Raw genomic sequence first — 21,168 nt, forward strand, 5'->3', positions numbered from 1 at the left:
ACTTTTAAACATCTTTCCAAATGTTTATATATTTAAACAATTCAATCTCTTATTTGCTGGTGGGCTCACCACTTCCCATGGGCTCGCCACCTATGGGAGGGGCCAAGGAGGTCAGGTGCAGTGTGAGTTGGTTTGTGGCCGGTGTGGGCATACTTATTGTCCCCAGACTTGGAGCCTGTGCGTTGGGGTTTACCCCGGTGGACGAGAGGGTGGCCTCCCTCCGCCTTCTGGTGGGGGAAAGGATCCTGACTGCTGTTTGTGCATATGCGCCGAACAGCAGTTTGGAGTATCCACCCTTTTTGGAGTCTCTATAGGGGGTGCTAGAGGGCATACCTTCTGGGGTTCCCTCGTTTTGCTGGGAGACTTCAATGCTCACGTGGGCAATGACAGTGAGACCTGGAAGGGCGTGATTGGGAGGAATGGCCCCCCCGATCTGAACCCGAGCGGTGTTTTGTTATTGGACTTCTGTGCTCGCCACGGATTGTCCATAACGAACACCATGTTCAAGCATAAGGGTGTTCATATGTGCACTTGGCACCAGGACACCCTAGGCCTCAGTTCGATGATCGACTTTGTGGTTGTGTCGTCGGACTTGCAGCCATATGTCTTGGACACTCGGGTGAAGAGAGGGGCGGAGCTGTCAACTGATCACCACCTGGTGGTGAGTTGGCTTCGATGGTGGGGGAAGATGTCGGTCAGACCTGGTAGGCCCAAACGTGTTGTGAGGGTCTGCTGGGAACGGCTGGCAGAGTCCCCTGTCAGAAGTAGCTTCAACTCCCACCTCCGCAGAACTTCGACCACATCCCGAGGGAGGTGGGGACATTGAGTCCAATGGGCCATGTTCCGTGCCTCTATTGTTGAGGCGGCTGACCGGAGCTGTGGCCGTAAGGTGGTTGGTGCCTGTCGCGGCGGCAATCCCCAAACCCGTTGGTGGACACGGCGGTGAGGGATGCCGTCAAGCTGAAGAAGGAGTCCTATAGGACTTTTTGTCCTGTGGGTCTCTGGAGGCAGCTGATAGGTACCGCAGGCCAAGCGGAACGCGGCTTCAGTTGTTGCTGAGGCAAAAACTCGGGCATGGGAGGAGTTTGGAGAGGCCATGGAGAACGACTTTCGGACGGCTTCGAGGAGATTCTGGTCCACCGTCCGGCGTCTCAGGAGGGGGAAGCAGTGCAGTGTCAACACCGTATATGGTGGGGATGGTGCGCTGCTGACCTCGACTTCGGGTTGTGGTCGGTGGGGGAGTACTTGAAGACCTCCTCAATCCCACTAACATGCCTTCCAATGAGGAAGCAGAGCCTGGGGACTCTGAGGTGGGCTCTCCCATCTCTGGGACTGAAGTCACCGAGGTGGTCAAAAAACTCCTTGGTGGCAGGGCCCCGGGTGGATGAGATACGCCCGGAGTTCCTTAAGGCTCTGGATGTTGTAGGACTGTCTTGGTTGACACGTCTCTGCAACATCGCATGGACATCGGGGACAGTGCCTCTGGATTGGCAGACCGGGGTGGTGGTCCCCCTCTTTAAAAGGGGACGGAGGGTGTGTTCCAACTATAGAGGGATCACACTCCTCAGCCTCCCTGGAAAAGTCTATTCGGGGTTCTGGAGAGGAGGGTCCGTCGGATAGTCGAACCTCGGATTCAGGAGGAACAGTGTGGTTTTGTCCTGGTCGCGAACAGTGGACCAGCTCTTCACCCTTAGCAGAGTCCTGGAGGGTGCATGGGAGTTTGCCCAACCAGTCTACATGTGTTTTGTGGACTTGGAAAAGGCATTCGACCGTGTCCCTCGGGAATCCTGTGGGGTGCTCGGGAGTATGGGGTACGGACCCCTGATAAGAGCTGTTGGTCCCTGTACAACCAGTGTCAGAGCTTGGTCCGCATTGCCGCAGTAAGTCGAGCCCGTTTCCAGTGAGAGTTGGACTCCGCCAGGGCTGCCCTTTGTCACCGATTCTGTTCATAACTTTTATGGACAGAATTTCTAGGCGCAGCCAGGGTGTTGAAGGGGTCCGGTTTGGTGGACTCAGGATTGGGTCACTGCTTTTGCAGATGATGTTGTCCTGTTTGCTTCATCAGGCCGTGATCTTCAGCTCTCTCTGGATCGGTTCGCAGCTGAGTGTGAAGCGGCTGGGATGAGAATCAGCACCTCCAAATCCAAGACCATGGTCCTCAGCCGGAAAAGGGTGGAGTGCCCTCTCAGGGTTGGGGGAGAGATCCTGCCCCAAGTGGAGGAGTTCAAGTATCTCGGGTCTTGTTCACGAGTGAGGGAAGAATGGATCGTGAGATTGACAGGCTGATCGGTGCAGCATCCACAGTGATGCGGGCTCTGCATCGGTCTGTCGTGGTGAAAAAAGAGCTGAGCCGTAAGGCAAAGCTCTCAATTTACCAGTCGATCTACGTTCCTACCCTCACCTATGGTCATGAGCTATGGGTAGTGACCAAAAGAACGAGATCGCAAATACAAGCAGCTGAAATGAGTTTCCTCCGCAGGGTGTCTGGGCTTTCCCTTAAAGATAGGGTGAGAAGCTCAGTCATCCGGGAGGGCTCAGAGTAGAGCCGCTGCTCCTCCGCATCGAGAGGAGTCAGATGAGGTGGCTCGGGCATCTGATCAGGATGCCTCCTGGACGCCTCCCTGGTGAGGTGTTCCGGGCACGCCCAACCGGGAGGAGGCCCCGGGGAAGACCCAGGACACGCTGGAGGGACTATGTCTCCCGGCTGGCCTGGGAATGCCTTGGGATTCTCCCGGAAGAGCTGGAAGAAGTGGCCGGGGAGAGGGAAGTCTGGGCTTCTCTGCTTAAGCTGCTACCCTCGCGACCCGACCTTGGATAAGCGGAGGAGGATGGATGGATGAATCTCTTATTTGTTTGCTGAGAGACCTTGGTAATGCAATTTTACTAACTTTCTTTACTTACTTTATTTCCCAGAACTTTCATTTCCAAAGCCTGATATGCCAGAGGAGGATGAAGAATTCTCAAAACAACCTAGCCTACCACATGAAGCTGCTCAAGAAGGAGATTTACATCTGCTGTGGGAAGCACTGGCTAAGAAACGGAGAATGAGTCGTGAACCAACACTGGATTCAATATCTGAAGTTCCAGAAGAGGATGACAAAATGGTAAAATTACGTAAAGTTACACCAGAGGAGCTTCTGACACCATTAGAAAGTGAGCAGTTTTGTACAAGTTCAGATGATGAATCTAGATCAGAAGTTCCTTCCTTAGTGTCTTATCTCAAGAAAGCTGGTCAGTCAACAGTAACTGTAGCTGGTGGTCAAGTCCAAACAGTAGCTACAAAGAAATTTTGGAAGATGTGGGAAGCATCTGAAGTAGAACCTCAGTCTGTACCTCAGCAAATGGCTGTAACTACAATGCCACCTATTCAGATCACTCCAGAAGAAGATCCTGAAATGACTGAGGCAGCCATCAAAATCCAGGCTGCATTTAAAGGATATAAAGCTAGGAAGGAATTAAAAATGCAAGAAGTACCTGATTTTGGGGAGGTCTTTAAAGATCAGACTTGTGAACCAAATGGTACCATTCACTTGGAATGTGTATCACTTAGTAAATCAGACATTGAAGTCCATTGGTTAAAAGATGGCGATAAATTAGAAGATGGAAGACATCATCATATTGACATTTACAATGACGGAACATGTTCTTTGATTATTACAGGCCTTACACCAAAAGATACTGGTATTTATACATGTGTGATTTCAAACAAGTTTGGTTCAGCTACCCATAGTGCCAAGGTGACTGTGGGTAGCCAGAGAGAGACTTCAATTTTAAATGCAAAACAAATGACCTATGGTTACAGTGCAGACAGTGAGCCTGAGAGTTCCTCAGGCAGTGAGATGGATGATGGATTACGAAAAGCTGGGAAAAGGCTCAGAAGACTTTTGAGGACAAGGCTGTCTCATGATATGCCAGATGTAGAAGAGGAAACATTTGTCAGTGCTGATGAAGGAGAATTTGATACTGCTGATCAGCAGACATATAGGGAAGATGACACATATATATATATTAAATTTGATACCATTCCAGAAGCTCACATTGCATCAAGACGGTTCCAGGAGATGTTTACAGCTCATGGTGTTCCATTGGAAGCTGACATTCCTGAAGAAGGTTTAAGGAAAGCAGAGTTACGAATTAAAAAGCTGCCTCCTTCACTAGCTGATCATGGTCCTCACACTCCAACTCAGGAAATGTTGCAACCTTCTTTCACCCCTTCATCCTCTGGTTAGTTCATTTGCATTCAAATGATTCATCTTCCATAGCATAATCTTATGTATTAAATATGTACAATATAAATGAGCTACTTACTGAGAATGTGTAAAATTCTTCTGCATTTTTCTTTTAAATCCTCACCTTTACAACACCATACAGTTTTGAAACCATTAGTTCCAAAAACAGTGATTTTTGTCTAATTACTCCAGAGTATAGAGTCCCAGTAGTCTTCATCTTTTTCAGCATGGGCCCAAGCAAATTCTAGGCGTGTTTTTTTGTGCATGGGCTTTAGGAGAGGCTTCCTTCGTGGACGATACCCATGCATGCCATTCCTCTGCAGTGTGCGCCATATGGTGTCACGGGAAACGGTTACTCCAGTTTGGCTTTCTACTGCTTTAGCTAACAGCAATGAACTTGCATGGCGATTTTCTTCAACCCTTCTCATCAGAAAACGCTCCTGTTGAGATGTTAACTTCTGTGGACGGCCTGGACGTCTCTGTAAGATGGTTGCACTTCCATCTTTCTTAAATTTTTGGATCACTTTTGCTACAGTATTTTGACTGATATGTAAAGCTTTTGATCTTCTTGTAGCCCTCACCTTTTTTGTGTAAAGTAATGATTTCCTTTCTCAGATTTTTTGACATTTTTCTTCCATGTGGAGCCATTGCTGACAGCATGAAATGGGAAGGGCTTTTCTTTAAGTAATGCCCTTTTATAGTCACCTGTCTGCTGGACACCTCTTAAATGAATCATTAAACTCACCTGTGGTTGAATGCCTGTTAATTAGAATTTTGTAGTCTTAAATGTGGCTTTTCTCCTAAGACTATGATTGGGGTGTACTCATTTTTTCAACATGGGCTTGAATGAATTTGTTAGGAAAATCACTTTTTTGTGTGTGCAAATTAACAAATCTTGTTTGCAATCAATGGCCCACATTTGTGGGAGTATTTTGTAATACAATATAAATATATATATATATATATATATATATATATATATATATACACAAACCCCTTTCTATTAACCATGACAACCAGTAAGAGTGTGGAAGCTACAAAGCTTGTATTATCGATGATTGAGGTGAAAAGGGATCTTATTGCGAAGCATGTTTCTGGAAGGTGATTCCCTTTCCAAACAGTAACCTTTCTCTTCCTCTCCACCAGCCACACATGACCTTGCCACTCCTCACTAAGGGTACAGTAAATGCAAATTTCATTTTATTACATGGTATTTACATATTTTATTTATTGTTTTCATGTTTTAATTTATTTAGGGGGTTTGTGTTATTTTTTACTTAAATTATGTGTATATGCTGTTTAATTTTATCGAAATGGGTATTGTTTAGGAACTGAAAATGGATTAATTGACTAATATTTCTAATGGGGAAAATTTATTCAGAATTCAAACAGTGTCCTGAAATAAATTAAGTTTGAAGTACGAGACACGACTGTATACATGGTACACATTTGTAGCAATAAAACTTTATTGACATACAGTGGACATGCAGCCTGTCCAAGGACTGTTCCTGCTTTGCACCCTGTGCTTACAAGGATGGGCTCCAGCTCCCTGTGGCCCTACTCAGGATAAAGTGGGTTTAAAAAATTAATAGTTATACTGTGAACAAAATATAGTTTGTCTCTCAGTAATGTGGTACTTTTTCTATATTTATATTTGAACTAGGGGGACCAAGCCCCCTGGTGCCTTCGGCACCCAACCCACAGTCGCAGCCTAGTAAGTCACCGTACTTATTGCCAAAATCACAAAATTCTATAAATATTTAAAAGAAAAATTAATTATTATTTGATAGAGTAAAAATCATGAAATCAGAATAAAACATTTACTCTATTACCGATTGGAGTATTGAAATTAAAAAACACAACTTTCTTGATTTTATTATTTTAGTTTATAATTTAAAAACGGAATAAGAATCTGAAAATCTAACAACATCACATCAATGTTAGACAAATTCTGAAAAGAATGATAGCAAACATATATATGTAGGTTTTGAAATAAACCAGATTTAAAACGTGGCAAAAAAGTGACATAAAAAGTCACATAAAATCGTTGCACAAAATCGTTGAATTTTTAGGCTTAGGGTTTTATATATAGAGAGTAGATTACACACACACACACACACTAGAAACGATGATGTGAAATATTGATCTTTTTTAAAAAAAAAATTGGACAATTTGTTCTAATCATTGTGTCCAATTTCTGTAATTTAGCCCCTGTATTTCTAACTGAGCTGCAAAGTCAGGAGGTTCAAGAAGGATACCCTGTAAGTTTTGACTGTGTGATCAGTGGAAGGCCTACACCTAATATTCGCTGGTTTAAAGATGGAAAACTTATTGAAGAGAATGACCACTATATGATCAATGAGGACCAGGAGGGTTGTCACCAACTTATCATTACTGCTGTCCACCCAAAAGATATGGGTGTATATCGTTGTGTGGCAGAAAACTACAATGGAATTGCATCAACAAAAGCTGAACTCAGGGTTGAAGGTAAATGTTTTTTATTTTTAACTTTTCAGCATAGTATAAAATTTACCTTATCTTTATCCACCTGCATGTGAGACTGATTTGAATATGGTGCCACATTCTTAATAATTACAAATTCATATTTTTATTAAGGCTTGACAGAAGCTAGTAGTGTCATATATTTCAGATTTATAAAATAAACATATCTTCCTTTACTATAGAACTAGCAGAATACCCGCGCTTCGCAGCGGAGAAGTAGTGTGTTAAAGAAGGTACGAAAAAGAAAAGGAAAAATTTTAAAAATAACGTAACATGATTGTTAATGTAATTGTTTTGTCATTGATATGAGTGTTGTTCTCATATCTATCTATCTATCTATCTATATATATCTATATATATCTATATATATATATATATATATATATACCAGCTTGGCAGCGAGAAGTAGTGTGTTAAAGAAGTTATGAAAAAGAAAAGGAAACATTTTAAAAATAATATAACATGATTGTCAAAGTAATTGTTTTGTGTATTTGGCGGCAGCGTCACAAAGTTTTTTTCGTCTAGCTGCATCAGAAAATGTACCACGACGTCTGACACGCCTCCTTTTTACTGTTTTCTCACAGCTTGGATTGCTGCTGTCATATATACACACACACACACACACACACACACAGACACACACAGACACATACATACATACATACATACATACATATATATACACATACATATCTTCATATCTACATATCTATATACATATCTACATATACACACATATATATATATATACATACCTATCTACATCATATATACACACACATACATACATACACACACAAATTATATATATGTATGTATGTATGTATGTATGTGTGTGTGTGTGTGTGTGTGTGTATATATATATATATATATATATATATATATATATATATACACATACATACATATATATACACATACATATACTTGTGTGTATAGCTTTTATATATTTGTGTGTATAGCTTTGGTCACTGAGTGCAAGGGAGAAATAATAAAATATAGTCTATAAGTTATTAAACAGTAAAACATTAACGTTTTAAGAAGTACAGGTACATTGAGCCCTACTGGAGTGGTTGTGGGTAAACTACATTTTAAAGACTGTGTAACACAACAGGTAAGTAACTAACAGCAGCTAAAATATATATGGATCATCTCTCGGTAGTAGATCCCTTTTGAAAGGCGCTACACGACGGCTGTGGTATAGAAATTACATTTTCTATGTGAACGTTCAAATTTGTGCCTCTGGTAATGTGCCTTACCGCATTTAAAGAAAATTAGTTTTGTGTCCTCTGCAGTGTTAAGCGAGAAAGGCTTTGGTTTGGGATAAAAGGAAAAAAGGTGTAAAGAAAGGAAAGTTGCCTTTTTCTTTTATATAGTATAGAGAGATGTGTTTTGAGGACAGTCGCGGTGGGTCTTGTGTAGACTGGTGAGACGTCCTCGCCATTAATCGGCTGTGATGGCACTGTCAGTCCTCTACTCGTGTGCGTGTCTTCATAATCCGGGTGAGAACCTCATAATCGATATGCGCAAAAAGAAAGTGTGAATCGCCTTAATATTATTTTGCCGTGGTGTAGAAAAGGGGTCCCGTGTTTGCACTTGTCTGGGCTATAGCTCAGGGGGAGGATGAAAAAAATTAAAAGTGCTCACTTTGACTTAAGGCAGTAGCGCAGTCAGCGCCTCAAAGGCCGGCACAGCTATGCACGCGCTGGCTGCTCGACTTTTGCAGGGCAGGAGACCACAGTTTTTGTACACACGTTCATGATATCAAAAGTCTCAGCGCTCTTTGGAGGTCATTCATATATTATATATATATCAAAATACCCGCCCCTCGCAGCGGAGAAGTAGTGTGTTAAAGAAGTAATGAAAAAGAAAAGGAAACATTTTAATAATAACGTAACATGATTGACATTGTCATGAGTGTTGCTGTCATATATATGCCTGCCTAAATAAGTCACCCTCGCTTTGCTCTTACTTTATTTACCGTTCATTTAATCACGGCTAGTGGCAGAAAAATTATAAAATGGAAGGAGGATGGCTTTACCAAAACAATTATTGATGGCTTAATCGATTATTCATAAAGCTTGAATTGGTGATCTGTTTTTCTGTGTTAACCTCATATTTTTTCATACTTCTTCTCAAACTAAGGTGGTGCGAGGGTAAAATGAATCGGGATGCGCTGATCAAAGTAATCGGTGTACCAGGAAATCATGCATTGACAAAAGCTCCCCTTTGCTTGTAATGCAAAGTGTGATTAAATGCATTATTTTTAACGCGTTATGGAGCACATGCATCGAAGCTTCTCAGCTGTGCTTGTGCTAAGAAAAGGAAAGATTTTAAAAATAACGTAACACGATTGTCAATGTAACCTTTTGTAAGTAGTGCCTGGAGGATTCAGTGTGGAGAAACTCTATAGAGACAGCGTGTGTATTAACTTGTGGATTTTTCTGTGAGTATTTGGTGGCAGTCTGACGAAGTTGCTTCGGAAGACGGCGTTAGCTGCAGAGCTCAGCTCAGAGCCAAATGAGATGAATGGGAGGGGAGATGATGACGTGACTCCCCACCCGCCTTAACTGTCAATCCTCCACAAACACAGTCTCGGAATTTGCATAAGCACACCCCTTCACCTACAATTTTAACTTAGTTATAAAGTGATCAAAACTCTCGTTTATATCCTGCGTCCTCTCATTAAACTTGTATCCCGTATTACCTGTGGGCATGTGAAACGCCAGCGGTAGCCTGTCTATGAACTTAATTTAAAGTTTAGGTTTATACCTTGCTTTCTTTCCGAGGTAGCAGCAGTCATGAATATGGTAGTATATGTCACTCGCTCGCTTCTTATTGTTTCGCTGCCTTCTCAATTATATAATGCATGTTTTCTTAAGCGCTTTTTGGAGGTCTTCCTGGTTTTCTATGCACTGCGTTGACAGTCAGTTCACGTGATTACGTGAGAGGCGTGATGATGTCACACGAAACTCCGCCCCCCCGTCATTCCAGCTCAACTCCATTACAGTTAATGGAGAAAAATATCTTCCAGTTATGACCATTAGGCGTAGAATTTCGAAATGAAACCTGCCCAACTTTTGTAAGTAAGCTGTAAGGAATGAGCCTGCCAAATTTCAGCCTTCTACCTACACGGGAAGTTGGAGAATTAGTGATGAGTCAGTGAGTGAGTGAGTGAGGGCTTTGCCTTTTATTAGTATAGATACTGTACATATATATATATATATATACACTATGTTTTTCTACTACTGAATATGAAACTTGCACATCTTAAATTACAGAGTCAGTGTTGATGGCTTCCCAGACTGCATGTTTTTCTTGTCACATGTTTTTCATTTAATTTACTATATATTACTAACCTCCTGAAAAAAAAATCTAATCAAAAACAATATGTAAACACTATTCTTTGATTACAGTCTGAAAATTGACCTAATTGTAATGATTTGTTGTAACTATAAATTGTTGTAAAGCTCATGTCATCAAAGTATGTTTTTCAGCCTCTTGACTTGTTCTCCCATTTTTAACACTTTCTGGGCTTCCCATGATTACATTGGCATGATTGTCTTTCCAAAACCAGGAATTAGGCATACCTTTGAAGACATAATTCAAACTTAAAGAAAAAGGATAATCATTAAAGCAGGCAAAAGCAAAAGGAATAAGTAAAAAAATTTACACATGGTGTAACATTTAGGTACATTCAAGGGCTGTTCTGAAACTGTAGCTCCCAATGAACTGAGTTCAGTAGGTAGGTTCTCAGTTCATTTCAGGATTTCAGGGGTCAAAGGCTGTTTTGTCAAGATTGGACAAATGGCTGAAAATAGGCCTGGGCAGGACTGTAGTCCGTCACAGAGACCACTCTCACTCACAAACACACGCACTCACACACACACCATATTCACACACAGTGCAGTTTGCAATTGCACTAAACCTAAATAATATTTAAAAAACAAAACATTTTTATAATAAGTTGCTTCTTTTCTTGAGCATTTTAGGCCATTGTAATTTTCATGAAGTGGGACCTGCAAAACTATTCAGTTATTATAAATATTAAGGAATAACAGATGTGAAACGCACAGCAACTGACCATTATGGATACCTAGCAAATTTGGCATTCTGAAGGTAAATCATAGGGTGACCAGATTTTCAACGTCCCAAACTTGTGATACAACACAGGCCCCCACCCTAGAATTCACAAGCAAAGGCATTGTTAATTTTAATGAGGCATCAAAATATGTTTTCTTAGTGTTAGGTTTTGAAATTAACAGAGCAGAATGCAACCCCTTAATAGTGACATATAACCAAATAAATACGCTACAAATTGAGTATACAATGGAACCTCGGTTTACGAGAAACATGGTTTACGATTGTTTTGCAAGACAAGCAAAATTTTTGAATAAGTTTTGACTTGATAAACGAGCAAGGTCTTGTAATGCGAGTAGTATGGATACACTTTGTCTGCTGAGCGTCATGTGATCACAACTGAGCTGATGGTACTTCTCTCTCTCCTTCTCTCTCGCTCGTGTGCAGCGTGTCTCTCTCTCTCTCTCCTTATTTCTCTCGCTCGCGCAGTGCATCTCTCTCTCTCCTTATCTCTCTCGCACCCCCACATCTCTCTCCTTATCTCGCTCGCTCATCTCTCTCTCTCTCTTCTCTTGAGGTCAATCGTCTCCTATTCTCCGTCTGAGTCTGTGTGCCTCACTTATATAGTCAACATCCGTACGAGTGTATACTGTTTACTACAGCATTGTGACTGTGTGTGTGCGTGCTATGAAGTGTGAGTTCCCATCTTGTGCCCCAAAACATGAAGCTGAGTCTCAGTACTTTAACAACACCAGCTTTATTCAGCTTGAAACAGCAACAGTGCTGTTATTTATTGTAGTGGGATCATTATAATGTTCCTTGTATCATCCATCGACAGCAGGCGCTTATAGCATGTCTGCGATCTTTTTGGATGTGCTTATACAGCGAACTGCTACAGCTCTGGGAGACTGCGATTGCTTTGGGACACTCTTCCGCGTGTCGTTCCGTTGGGTGGAATCCCACATGAGTTTAGAAACTCACACCAGCCATGATTCTTTTTAAAGGTAAAGTGCAGGTTAATTTGTTTTATGTATTTTTACTTTATATTTTGTATTAATAATTTTTATATGAATAGTTTTGAGTTGTGGAACGAATCATCTGAGTTTCCATTATTTCTTATGAGGAAATTCACTTTGATATACGAGTGCTTTGGATTGCAAGCATGTTTCCAGAACAAATTATGCTCGCAAACCGAGGTTCCACTGTATATTCTTTCACATTGGCTAAGACAAAAGTCCAACAATAAAGCCTTCCACAGAGACATAAGGTGGGGCACTGTATTCTACACGTGGGGAACTTGTGCCATTAGCAGCTTCCAGCCTCGCTCTCCCTGAAGACACATCAGTAGGTGATGTAGGCATTATGCTCACCTTTGCACCAGTATTACAGAAAAAGCAATGTCCAGGATGGGCATCTTTAATGAAGAGCAGCTGTCCAGCAGGGTCAGATGTGTTAGTGTTTACTGTCCTGGGGGTGAGGGCTGAATGTATAAGGTAGATGGCATTTCTTCACTTTCTCACCAAATTGGGCATTGTAAAAACACAGTCCAGTTGTTTGGTTTGAAGCCGTTGGTGGAAGATCAGGATGATCCTTGGGCTTGCTGCCAGGACTAATGAGGGTTGCAGGAGACAGTTTTGCGAAGTAGGGTGTAGGCTGTTGGCCATTTCGGTCAACTCCAGGTAGTCAGAAGCACTTGTTCCATCATCTGCTGCAGAAACAGTTCTCTAAATATAAAACAGGGCGTGTGGCTGCCTAGCAAGTCTAACATATCAGCATGGAGGGCTCTCAATTAGCCAGTGATGCCAACTGCTTACCCATGCATCCAGTCTGCTGATGTTTCATTAATTTACTGTATATTGGGAAGTCTGTTTGCAGTCAGTAGCACCTATTGGAAGTGAAAAACAGTGAAATATACAAGTTGGTATAATTTCTGTCAAGATAAAATTGATACAATAAACTTAAGTGAGACAAGTTTGCAAATTCGGCAATGCTTTATAGTGGGAGATTTTAATTTTTTTAAACTGTACAACAATATCTATACAAGATATCTGCATGAAATTTAAACACGCTTAACAATTTTTTTGAAGAATATTTATGCCACATTCCAACAAAATTGGTCCATGATGGGCCTAGTTGTTTTATGTGGACAGACAGATAGACATGGGCTATTACAACAGATGCTTCCCACATTTTATAACTTCTGTTCAGTCTTGATCCAGTTCTGATTTGTTTTGTTTTTCTTCCAGTTTCCTGCAGCTCTGATTATGACACAGCTGCTGATGCTACTGAAACATCATCCTATGTCAGTGCAAAAGGCTACCTGTCACGGTAATTATAGTAAAATTTTGAATCTTAACCTTGCTTTATCTTTCCTATTGACAGTATTTACTAGTATCATAACAATTAATACCATATAAAATACATTTAATTAAATATCTAATCTCTATTATATCCATGTGAAGTAGATGCAAGTTATAAATGGTATCTCCATGTCTTTTAATTTTTTGTTGTTGTGTTTATACTACTATAGCTAGCAATACTATACTTTAATAAGGGGTGTTGATCAGCTTTGGAAAGCTTTTATCCTCATTTTTACTTTTTGGGACACTTTATTCTGTTATTCTATTTTTGACATCATACGTTACAGGGTTTTGTATATGAGAGATCAGCTGTCAGCTCTATTGCCCCAGACTTTGTTTACTCCACAGAAGATACACTAAAGAAGCTTTGACACAGATGCTGTGGCAAGAGAACTGGCATTTAAAGAGGAATCAAGAAATGGAGATATAAAGTATATCTTCCTGTTATTGTTATGGGAAATGTAAGATCACTGACAAATAAAATAGAGGAATTAACTGTGGTGGCGGGGTTGAAAATGGAATATTATGACTAGCTTTATGTGTTTCATGGACACGTGGCTGCATGATGATGTTCTGGATTCACATATTGCATTAATGTACATGTAGTTGTTTCGGTGGAGAATGCAAGATTTGTTTTTGGACCCCCATTGTGTATACATTTTATAAAATGAAATATTCATAAGTTTCAAAATTTGTATGTGCATGGGCACCACTCATCAAAAACTATGTAGGGGAGGGAAGGGTTTTGCAAAAAATTGCAGGTTACAACATAGACAATGATAACATCAACAATAATAATTATTATCATCATCAAACTGGAATAGCATAGGAGACACACACAGAAAAAAATAAACTTAAATAATCAATACAACAACAAGATGGTAACTCTAGGCTTTGACTGCATTGCTAAAGGCTGACGAAATTCAAAATATAAGCATCTCTCAAATGGACTTAGATTAAAACTTAACCTGAAACTCCTCAAAATATTGTTCTCTGTTGTTCAACACTGTCTGTGACAGATTGATTTCACTCTTTACATTTGCTCCCTGGACATTGAAAAAGTTCTCCATAGTTGGTCTGTAGGTGGATACAAACTCTGTGATGTTATGCGCTGTTTGATAGTGATATAGTATTATTTGCTAACATTGATGAGGAAGCAGTAAACATGAAAAATGGGTAAACATTTAAACATAATTATTATACAGGGTGAAGAAGTACCACATTTCAAATGTTTATTCTACAAAAACACTACAAGATAAAATAAATTTCATTACGACACAACAAAATAGATTTTTTTCACTGTGTTTTAAAGATGATGTCTTCAAGATGGTGGCCATCATTAGCGATACACTCTTTGAGATGATTTCTGAACGCTCGCATGAGTCGTTCGTTCATTTCAAGGGGAGTAGCAGCGATTTCATAGCGAATAGTGTCCTTGACGGCTTCAAGGTTTTTAGGTCAGTGTATGTATACCTTTGACTTGAGATAGCCCCACAAGAAGAAATCTCAATGAGCGTGATCAGGCGAATCTGAAGGCCAACCGACATCACCGTGCAGGGAGATCAGCTTTCCCGGAAACATCTCCCGCAAAACTTGAATGGATTGCTACGCCATGTTAGCAGTGGCTCCATCCTGTTGACACCAGGCATCCACCACATCCATTTCTTCCAGTAAGGGCCGCAAAAAGTTCTCTGGCATTTAAACGTAATGTTCTAAAGTGACAGTCACCGTTGCTCCCCCACCCTCAAAAAAGTAAGGGCCTATAATGCCAATTTCTACAAATGTGTACCAAACTGTAACACGCTCACTGTGCAAGGGTCTCTGATGAAGTTTACGAGGGTTGGTTTCAGCCCAGTAGTGAAAGTTTTGCTTATTTTTGCAACTATTCAAATGGAAATGTGCCTCATTGCTGCACATCACAATGGCATTTCAATGAATGATTTGAAGAATGTTCACACACAACTCTCTACAGCTCTCCCAGTCTCTCTCAGTGAGTTCCTGCACTACCATCATTTTGTATGGATGGAAATTAAGGTACTCATGCAATATCCTTCTGAAAGACGTGTTGGAAATGCTTAATGCTGCATGCTGAATGTCTATGCCCTTATAGCTTGGATGTTTTTAGGTGTTCGTCTAGTCCGAGGAGATTTTCTGTTCAATATTGTAATCATCTATTTAAATTTAGCCACCCACTGAAGAATGGTTTTTCAATTTGGAACCTCACCGATAGGAGGAATGATGATGTGCATTCGGAAGGCGAATTGCGTAGTGATGATGGATTTGTTGTTTTTGAAGAATGCTTCAACAGTGAAAGCACAGTGCGCACCGGACCAAGGCATGCTGCTGACTGAAAACTACAAAGGATCACCTATCAAAGGACTGACCCCCAACCAAACCAACACTCTCTTTTGCCTGTACCTAACATAATGACCTTGAGAGATGGGGTACTTCAGTTTGGCTCACCCTGTATTTTAGTTCCATTGAAATGTGTGATTATATTAGGATATTCAATTTATTTCAGGTATTAAATGGTAAAACTATGCCATTACCATCAGGTTAACTTTTATGCTTGTCGGTTAATTAGAGAACTATCCACAAGCAGTTCTGTCTATATTGCTGTTAAACAGTAATTTTACTTTTATCTTATGTAGCACAGATTTACATAAAGGCTGTATATAAGAAGAGTTGCCTGTATTTCCTGAGTATGTTAATGTCATCTGGTTTATGCAGGGCACACTTACATGTTTCCTACCAGTCTGTATTAGCCTGTGCCATTCTCTATGGGTGTTGGGGCTAAGATGCCAACAGATTAAATAAATTATTAAAAAAGCTGGTTCTATCCAAGCCCAGGATTCATTGAAGAAAGCAATGGGGCAGAGGACTTTCAGGAAGCTGCTAACTAGCCTGGACAATAATTATCACACTTTGAATGGGGTGTGAGTTAGTTATATCAATCAATCAACATTTATTTATATAGCACATATTCATACAAAAAAATGTAGCTCAAAGTGCTTTACAAAATGAATAGAAAAATAGAAGACACAATAAAAAATAAACATAAGTCAACATTAATTAACATAGAATAAGTAAGGTCCGATGGCCAGGGTGGACAGAAAAAACAAAAAAATATAAAATCTGTAGGGGTTCCAGACCATGAGACCGCCCAGTCCCCTCTGGGCAATCTACCTAACATAAGTCAAACAGTCCTCTTTGTATTTAGGGTTTTCATGGAAGGACCTGATGATGATGGTCATGTAGACTTCTGGCTTTCAGTCCATCAATGTTGGTGCATCATGATGCTTTGAGTAGGTGGCCACCACAAAGAAACCAGAAAAAGAAACAGAAGAGAGAGTTGGGGTCAGTACGGATTTTAGAGCCACTATGAATAGTTATTGTGATGAATTGAACATACAGAGTATCAGTATTAAGTTAAAGTGAAGTTACGAGAAGGCCATGTTAAAGTAATGTGTTTTCAACAGTGTTTTAAAGTGCTCTACTGTATTTGCCTGGCGAATTCCTATTGGCAGGCTATTCCAGATTTTAGGTGCATAACAGCAGAAGGCCGCCTCACCACTTCTTTTAAGTTTAGCTTTTGGAATTATAAGGAGACACTCATTTGAAGATCTAAGGTTACGATTTGGAATATAATGTGTCAGGCATTCCGATATATAAGATGGAGCGAGATTATTTAAGGCTTTATAACCCATAAGCAGTATTTTAAAGTCAATCCTGAATGACACAGGCAACCAGTGTAGTGACATCAAAACTGGAGAAATGTGTTCGGATTTTCTTTTCCCAGTTAGGATTCTAGCAGCTGCATTCTGCACTCGTTGCAAGTGATTTATTTCTTTTTTGGATAGTCCTGAGAGGAGTGCGTTACAGTAATCTAGTCTACTGAAAACAAAAGCGTGAATTAATTTCTCAGCATCTTTCAATGATACAAGAGGTCTAACTTTTGCTATGTTTCTTAAGTGAAAAAATGCTGTCCTAGTGGTCTGATGAATATGCGATTTAAAATTCAGATTACAGTCAACGGTTACCCCTAAGTTTTTACTTCCGTCTTAACTTTTAATCCTAGTGCATCAAGTTTATTTCTGATAACCTCATTGAATCCATTATTGCCAATTACTAAGATTTCAGTTTTCTCTTTATTTAGTTTGAGAAAATTACTATTCATCCATTCAGAAATACCAGTAAGACATTGTGTTAGTGAATCGAGAGAGTCAGAGTCATCAGGTGCTATTGATAAGTACAGCTGTGTGTCATCAGCATAGCTGTGATAACTCACGTTGTAACCTGAGATAATCTGACTTAACGGAAGCATGTAGATTGAGAAAAGCAGCGGACCCAGGATAGAGCCTTGTGGAACACCATATTGGATATCATGTGTCTTTGAGATGTGATTACCACAACTCACAAAGAATTTTCTATCTGCCAGGTAGGATTCAAACCAATTTAACTCTTTGAGGGCTGAACTTTTCTGAAGCGCACGCAAAGTGAGGGTGTCATACATAAATCAGCATAAAACATCTGTTGTTGTGTGCACCTGTTTTTTTGGATGCTCAGCAGCCAGTAGGGATGCACGGTGGGCTGGCTGCTTGGCTGTCTTTACGTGGAAGGAGGAAGGTGGCAGCAGTCATAGCGAGGCGCAATATGTCATTGTAAGCGGCCGTCCTGAAAGTGCGTCAACTACATGAATGTGTTCAGCACCATGATGAGCTGGGAAACGATCAGCTGATGCTGGGATCCCTTTTCATTATCCATCTCCGGATCACTTGCAACAAAAGCAGAGTCTGACTCAGTGATAATCTCAAAACCTTGTCCGCCGAGTATTTCTTTTTGGTCGATGCCGGTTTACAGGCTGTTTGCTCTTTGCTACTCTTCTCACGCGCAGGGAACTGAAGGTCAAGGCAATGAAGCGAACATTCCTTCTGACAAAGAGGGTCCAACTAAAACATAATGGTGAGTTTTGTCAAAGCTTACAGCTGATTACCATCCTCTACCACTGAATGTCGACAAAAAAAGTCGACATCCGCCCTGAAAGAGTTAAGACACTGCCAGAGAGGCCCACCCATTGACTAAAGCGATTTCTAAGAATATTGTGATCAATAGTGTCAAATGCAGCACTCAGATCTAAGAGGATGAGAACAGATAAATGATCTCTGTCTGCTTTTACCCGCAAGTCATTTACTACTTTAACAAGTGCAGTTTCTGTGCTGTGATTTGTTCTGAAGCCTGACTGAAATTTATCAAGAATAGCATGTTTATTGAGGTGGTCATTTAATTGCAAATTGACTGCCTTCTCTAGAATTTTACTTAAGAAGGGCAAGTTGGAGATGGGTCTAAAATTTTCAAAGGCAGAGGGGTCAAGATTATTTTTCTTGAGCAGGGGTTTAACTACAGCAGTCTTAAGACAGTCTGGAAAGACCCCCGTATCTAATGACGAATTAACTATGTCCAGAATATTGTCAATTAGCACGTTTGATATTTCTTTGAAAAACCTGGTTGGTATTGGGTCAAGGACGCAGGTGGAGGGTTTCAGTTGAGAGATTATACTATGTAATTCAGGTAAATCTATCCTGGTAAAAGCATTTAATTTGTTTATAATGGAGTACCGGGGCTTTGGAGGTTCTACAGTGTTGGGGAGATATACTATGTTATCTCTAATATCATTAATTTTTTGATTGAAAAATACAGCAATGTTCTCACAGGTTTCACTTGAAGTATTCTGGGGGCATTCCTTTGAGCTACCTGGGTTTAACAGACGATCAATTGTAGAAAATAAGACTCTGGGATTACTAGCATTGTTATTTATAATATTAGAGAAATAGCAGCGCCTCTCAAGACAGACAGTGTTATTGTATTCTGTTATTTTAGCCTTCAATATCTCATAATGGATAGTTAGATTAGTTTTCCTCCATTTACACTCAGGTTCTACGACATGTTCTTTTTAAATCAGACACTCTTTGGGTCTTCCATGGTATAACAATATTAGAAGATTTTTTAACTGTCTTTTCAGGTACAACTATGTCAACAGCAGCTCTTACTTTAGAATTAAAGTTTTCCACTTTACTATTTACATTATCCTCGCTATTATAGTTGGCACTATAAACGGACTGATTGCTTAGAATAGTTGTGAGCTTTAATGCTGCTGATTAGTCAAAGAAGCGTTTTTTAACAAAATGCTTCTCATGAGTGTTTTCTATCTTTATTTCAATATTAAATAGTAGAAGGAAATGGTCTGATAGACCAATATCAATGACATGCTTTAAATCGACTTAAGTCCTTTAGCAATAACTAAGTCTAACGTATGACCTGCTTTATGTGTAGGCTGATTAACGAGCTGCCTCAAATCAAAAGAGTCCAGGAGGTTCATGAATTCCTTTACCTTTTGGTCACACTGATTGTCGACATGAAAGTTAAAGTCGCCGACTATTAAGAGTGCGTCATAGTTTGTAACTAAAATTGACATTAAGTCAGAGAATTCCTCAAGGAAAGACGCATTATATTTAGGAGGTCTATACACGGATAATACTATACTATACTATACTATACTATAATAATGCGTGAGAATCTCCATGAATAACAACGGCGAGATACTCAAAGGACTTAAATTTACCAAAACTGACATCTTTATAATTTAACCGGCAGGAGTAGATGTTTGCCAAGCCGCCACCCTTCTTTCCCTGGCGATCCACACGAGTAAAACTGTAATCCAGAGGCGCAGATTCGATTAAAACAGCCGCGCCATTTGAGTTTAGCCATGTTTCATTTAGTGCAATAAAATCAACCTTTCTATCACTAATAAGATCGTTTATAAAAAATGTCTTGTTAATTAAAGCTCTAACATTTAATAGTGCCATATTTAATGTTTCTGAAGGGCAGAGCTGAAGTTTATGCGTGTTATTGGTAATCGGAACAAAAATTAAGTTATTTTTGTTAACGCCTGTGTGTACTTTTTATGTAATCTACAATCCGTTTTTATAGTCTTAATGCAGTGTTGATCTGAAGTAGTAATTTCAATTAAATTATTGGTGTTTATGCCGCACTGCCTAGATTTTTTACGTGCATTAAGATTTGTTATTAGATTATTAATGTTGTGCACTTTAACGGAAGACTCTGTTAAGCCATTATGTCCTATCAAAGCAGTAGCATTACGTAAGGGGTTAAAAGTAGAAGTTGACAGTCAAGATAGATGAATTACCTTAGCGATGTTTTCGGAGAGGACCCGGGCGCCAAATCTATTCGGATGCAGTCTATCCCGCGGCCTTTCCCAAAAAACATCCCAGTTGTCTATAAACCCGATGTCTTGATTCTCGCAGAAGCCTCTCAGCCAGTTTTTAAACCCAGCAGACGACTGTAGTATTCATTCGATCGTCTGACGAGAGGTAGTGGACCCGAGATGAAGATTTTTGCGGATGGGGTCCTCTCCTTCGTGTCTTCAACTAGTGCTGCGAAGTCAGCCTTGAGAACCTCCGACTCTCGGTGCCTTATGTCGTTTACGCCGGCGTGTAGAATGATGGATCCAATTGCCCTCTTGTGCTTCTGGTAGAAGGTCAGCGCCCGCCTCATCACATCTCGAACTCGAGCACCAGGAAAACAAGAAACAAAGGATTTTCGATTAGGGCACGTGATATTCAGGTTTCGTACAATCGAATCACCTACCACGATTACATGCCGGGTTGAAGGCAGACTGGGACGCTGAGAGGGTCGAATCGGTTCTGGATTTGAATGCTCGCCTGTGCCGATGGAGGTGTTCTAGCCTTGAACCCCCGCCTGCAAAGCTGAAACCCGTCGAGGTCTTCATCAGCGTTGTCGTTGCTCCTACGAGGCGCGGGGGTGAAGCTTACTTGCCCTTGGACTTGAGCGGCACGAGGTGGGGTTGATGTTACGCCGACTTCAGTTGTTGGGTGTGGTTTGTCCAGCAGCCGAGTCTTCAAGTCTCTGAAGTACCTTTGTCTGGACAGGAGTTTCTGAATCTGTTTGTCGAGTGCCTG

At 40.6% G+C, this 21,168-nt stretch overlaps 1 protein-coding gene across 8 annotated transcripts in view; it reads left to right on the forward strand.

Annotated features, from left to right (window-relative positions):
• Positions 1-21,168, forward strand: part of obscnb (obscurin, cytoskeletal calmodulin and titin-interacting RhoGEF b) — a 571,330-nt gene that overhangs the window by 416,542 nt on the left and 133,620 nt on the right. For all 8 annotated transcript variants that reach the window (XM_039753252.1, XM_039753258.1, XM_039753256.1 and 5 more), the window contains 3 exons: positions 2,914-4,224; positions 6,438-6,716; positions 13,058-13,139. In XM_039753252.1, the coding sequence (XP_039609186.1) occupies positions 2,914-4,224; positions 6,438-6,716; positions 13,058-13,139 (1,672 nt within the window). The remainder of the gene's footprint in view (positions 1-2,913; positions 4,225-6,437; positions 6,717-13,057; positions 13,140-21,168) is intronic.

This window comes from Polypterus senegalus, chromosome 5, assembly GCF_016835505.1.
Source record: "Polypterus senegalus isolate Bchr_013 chromosome 5, ASM1683550v1, whole genome shotgun sequence".
In the NCBI taxonomy this organism is placed as follows: domain Eukaryota; kingdom Metazoa; phylum Chordata; class Cladistia; order Polypteriformes; family Polypteridae; genus Polypterus; species Polypterus senegalus.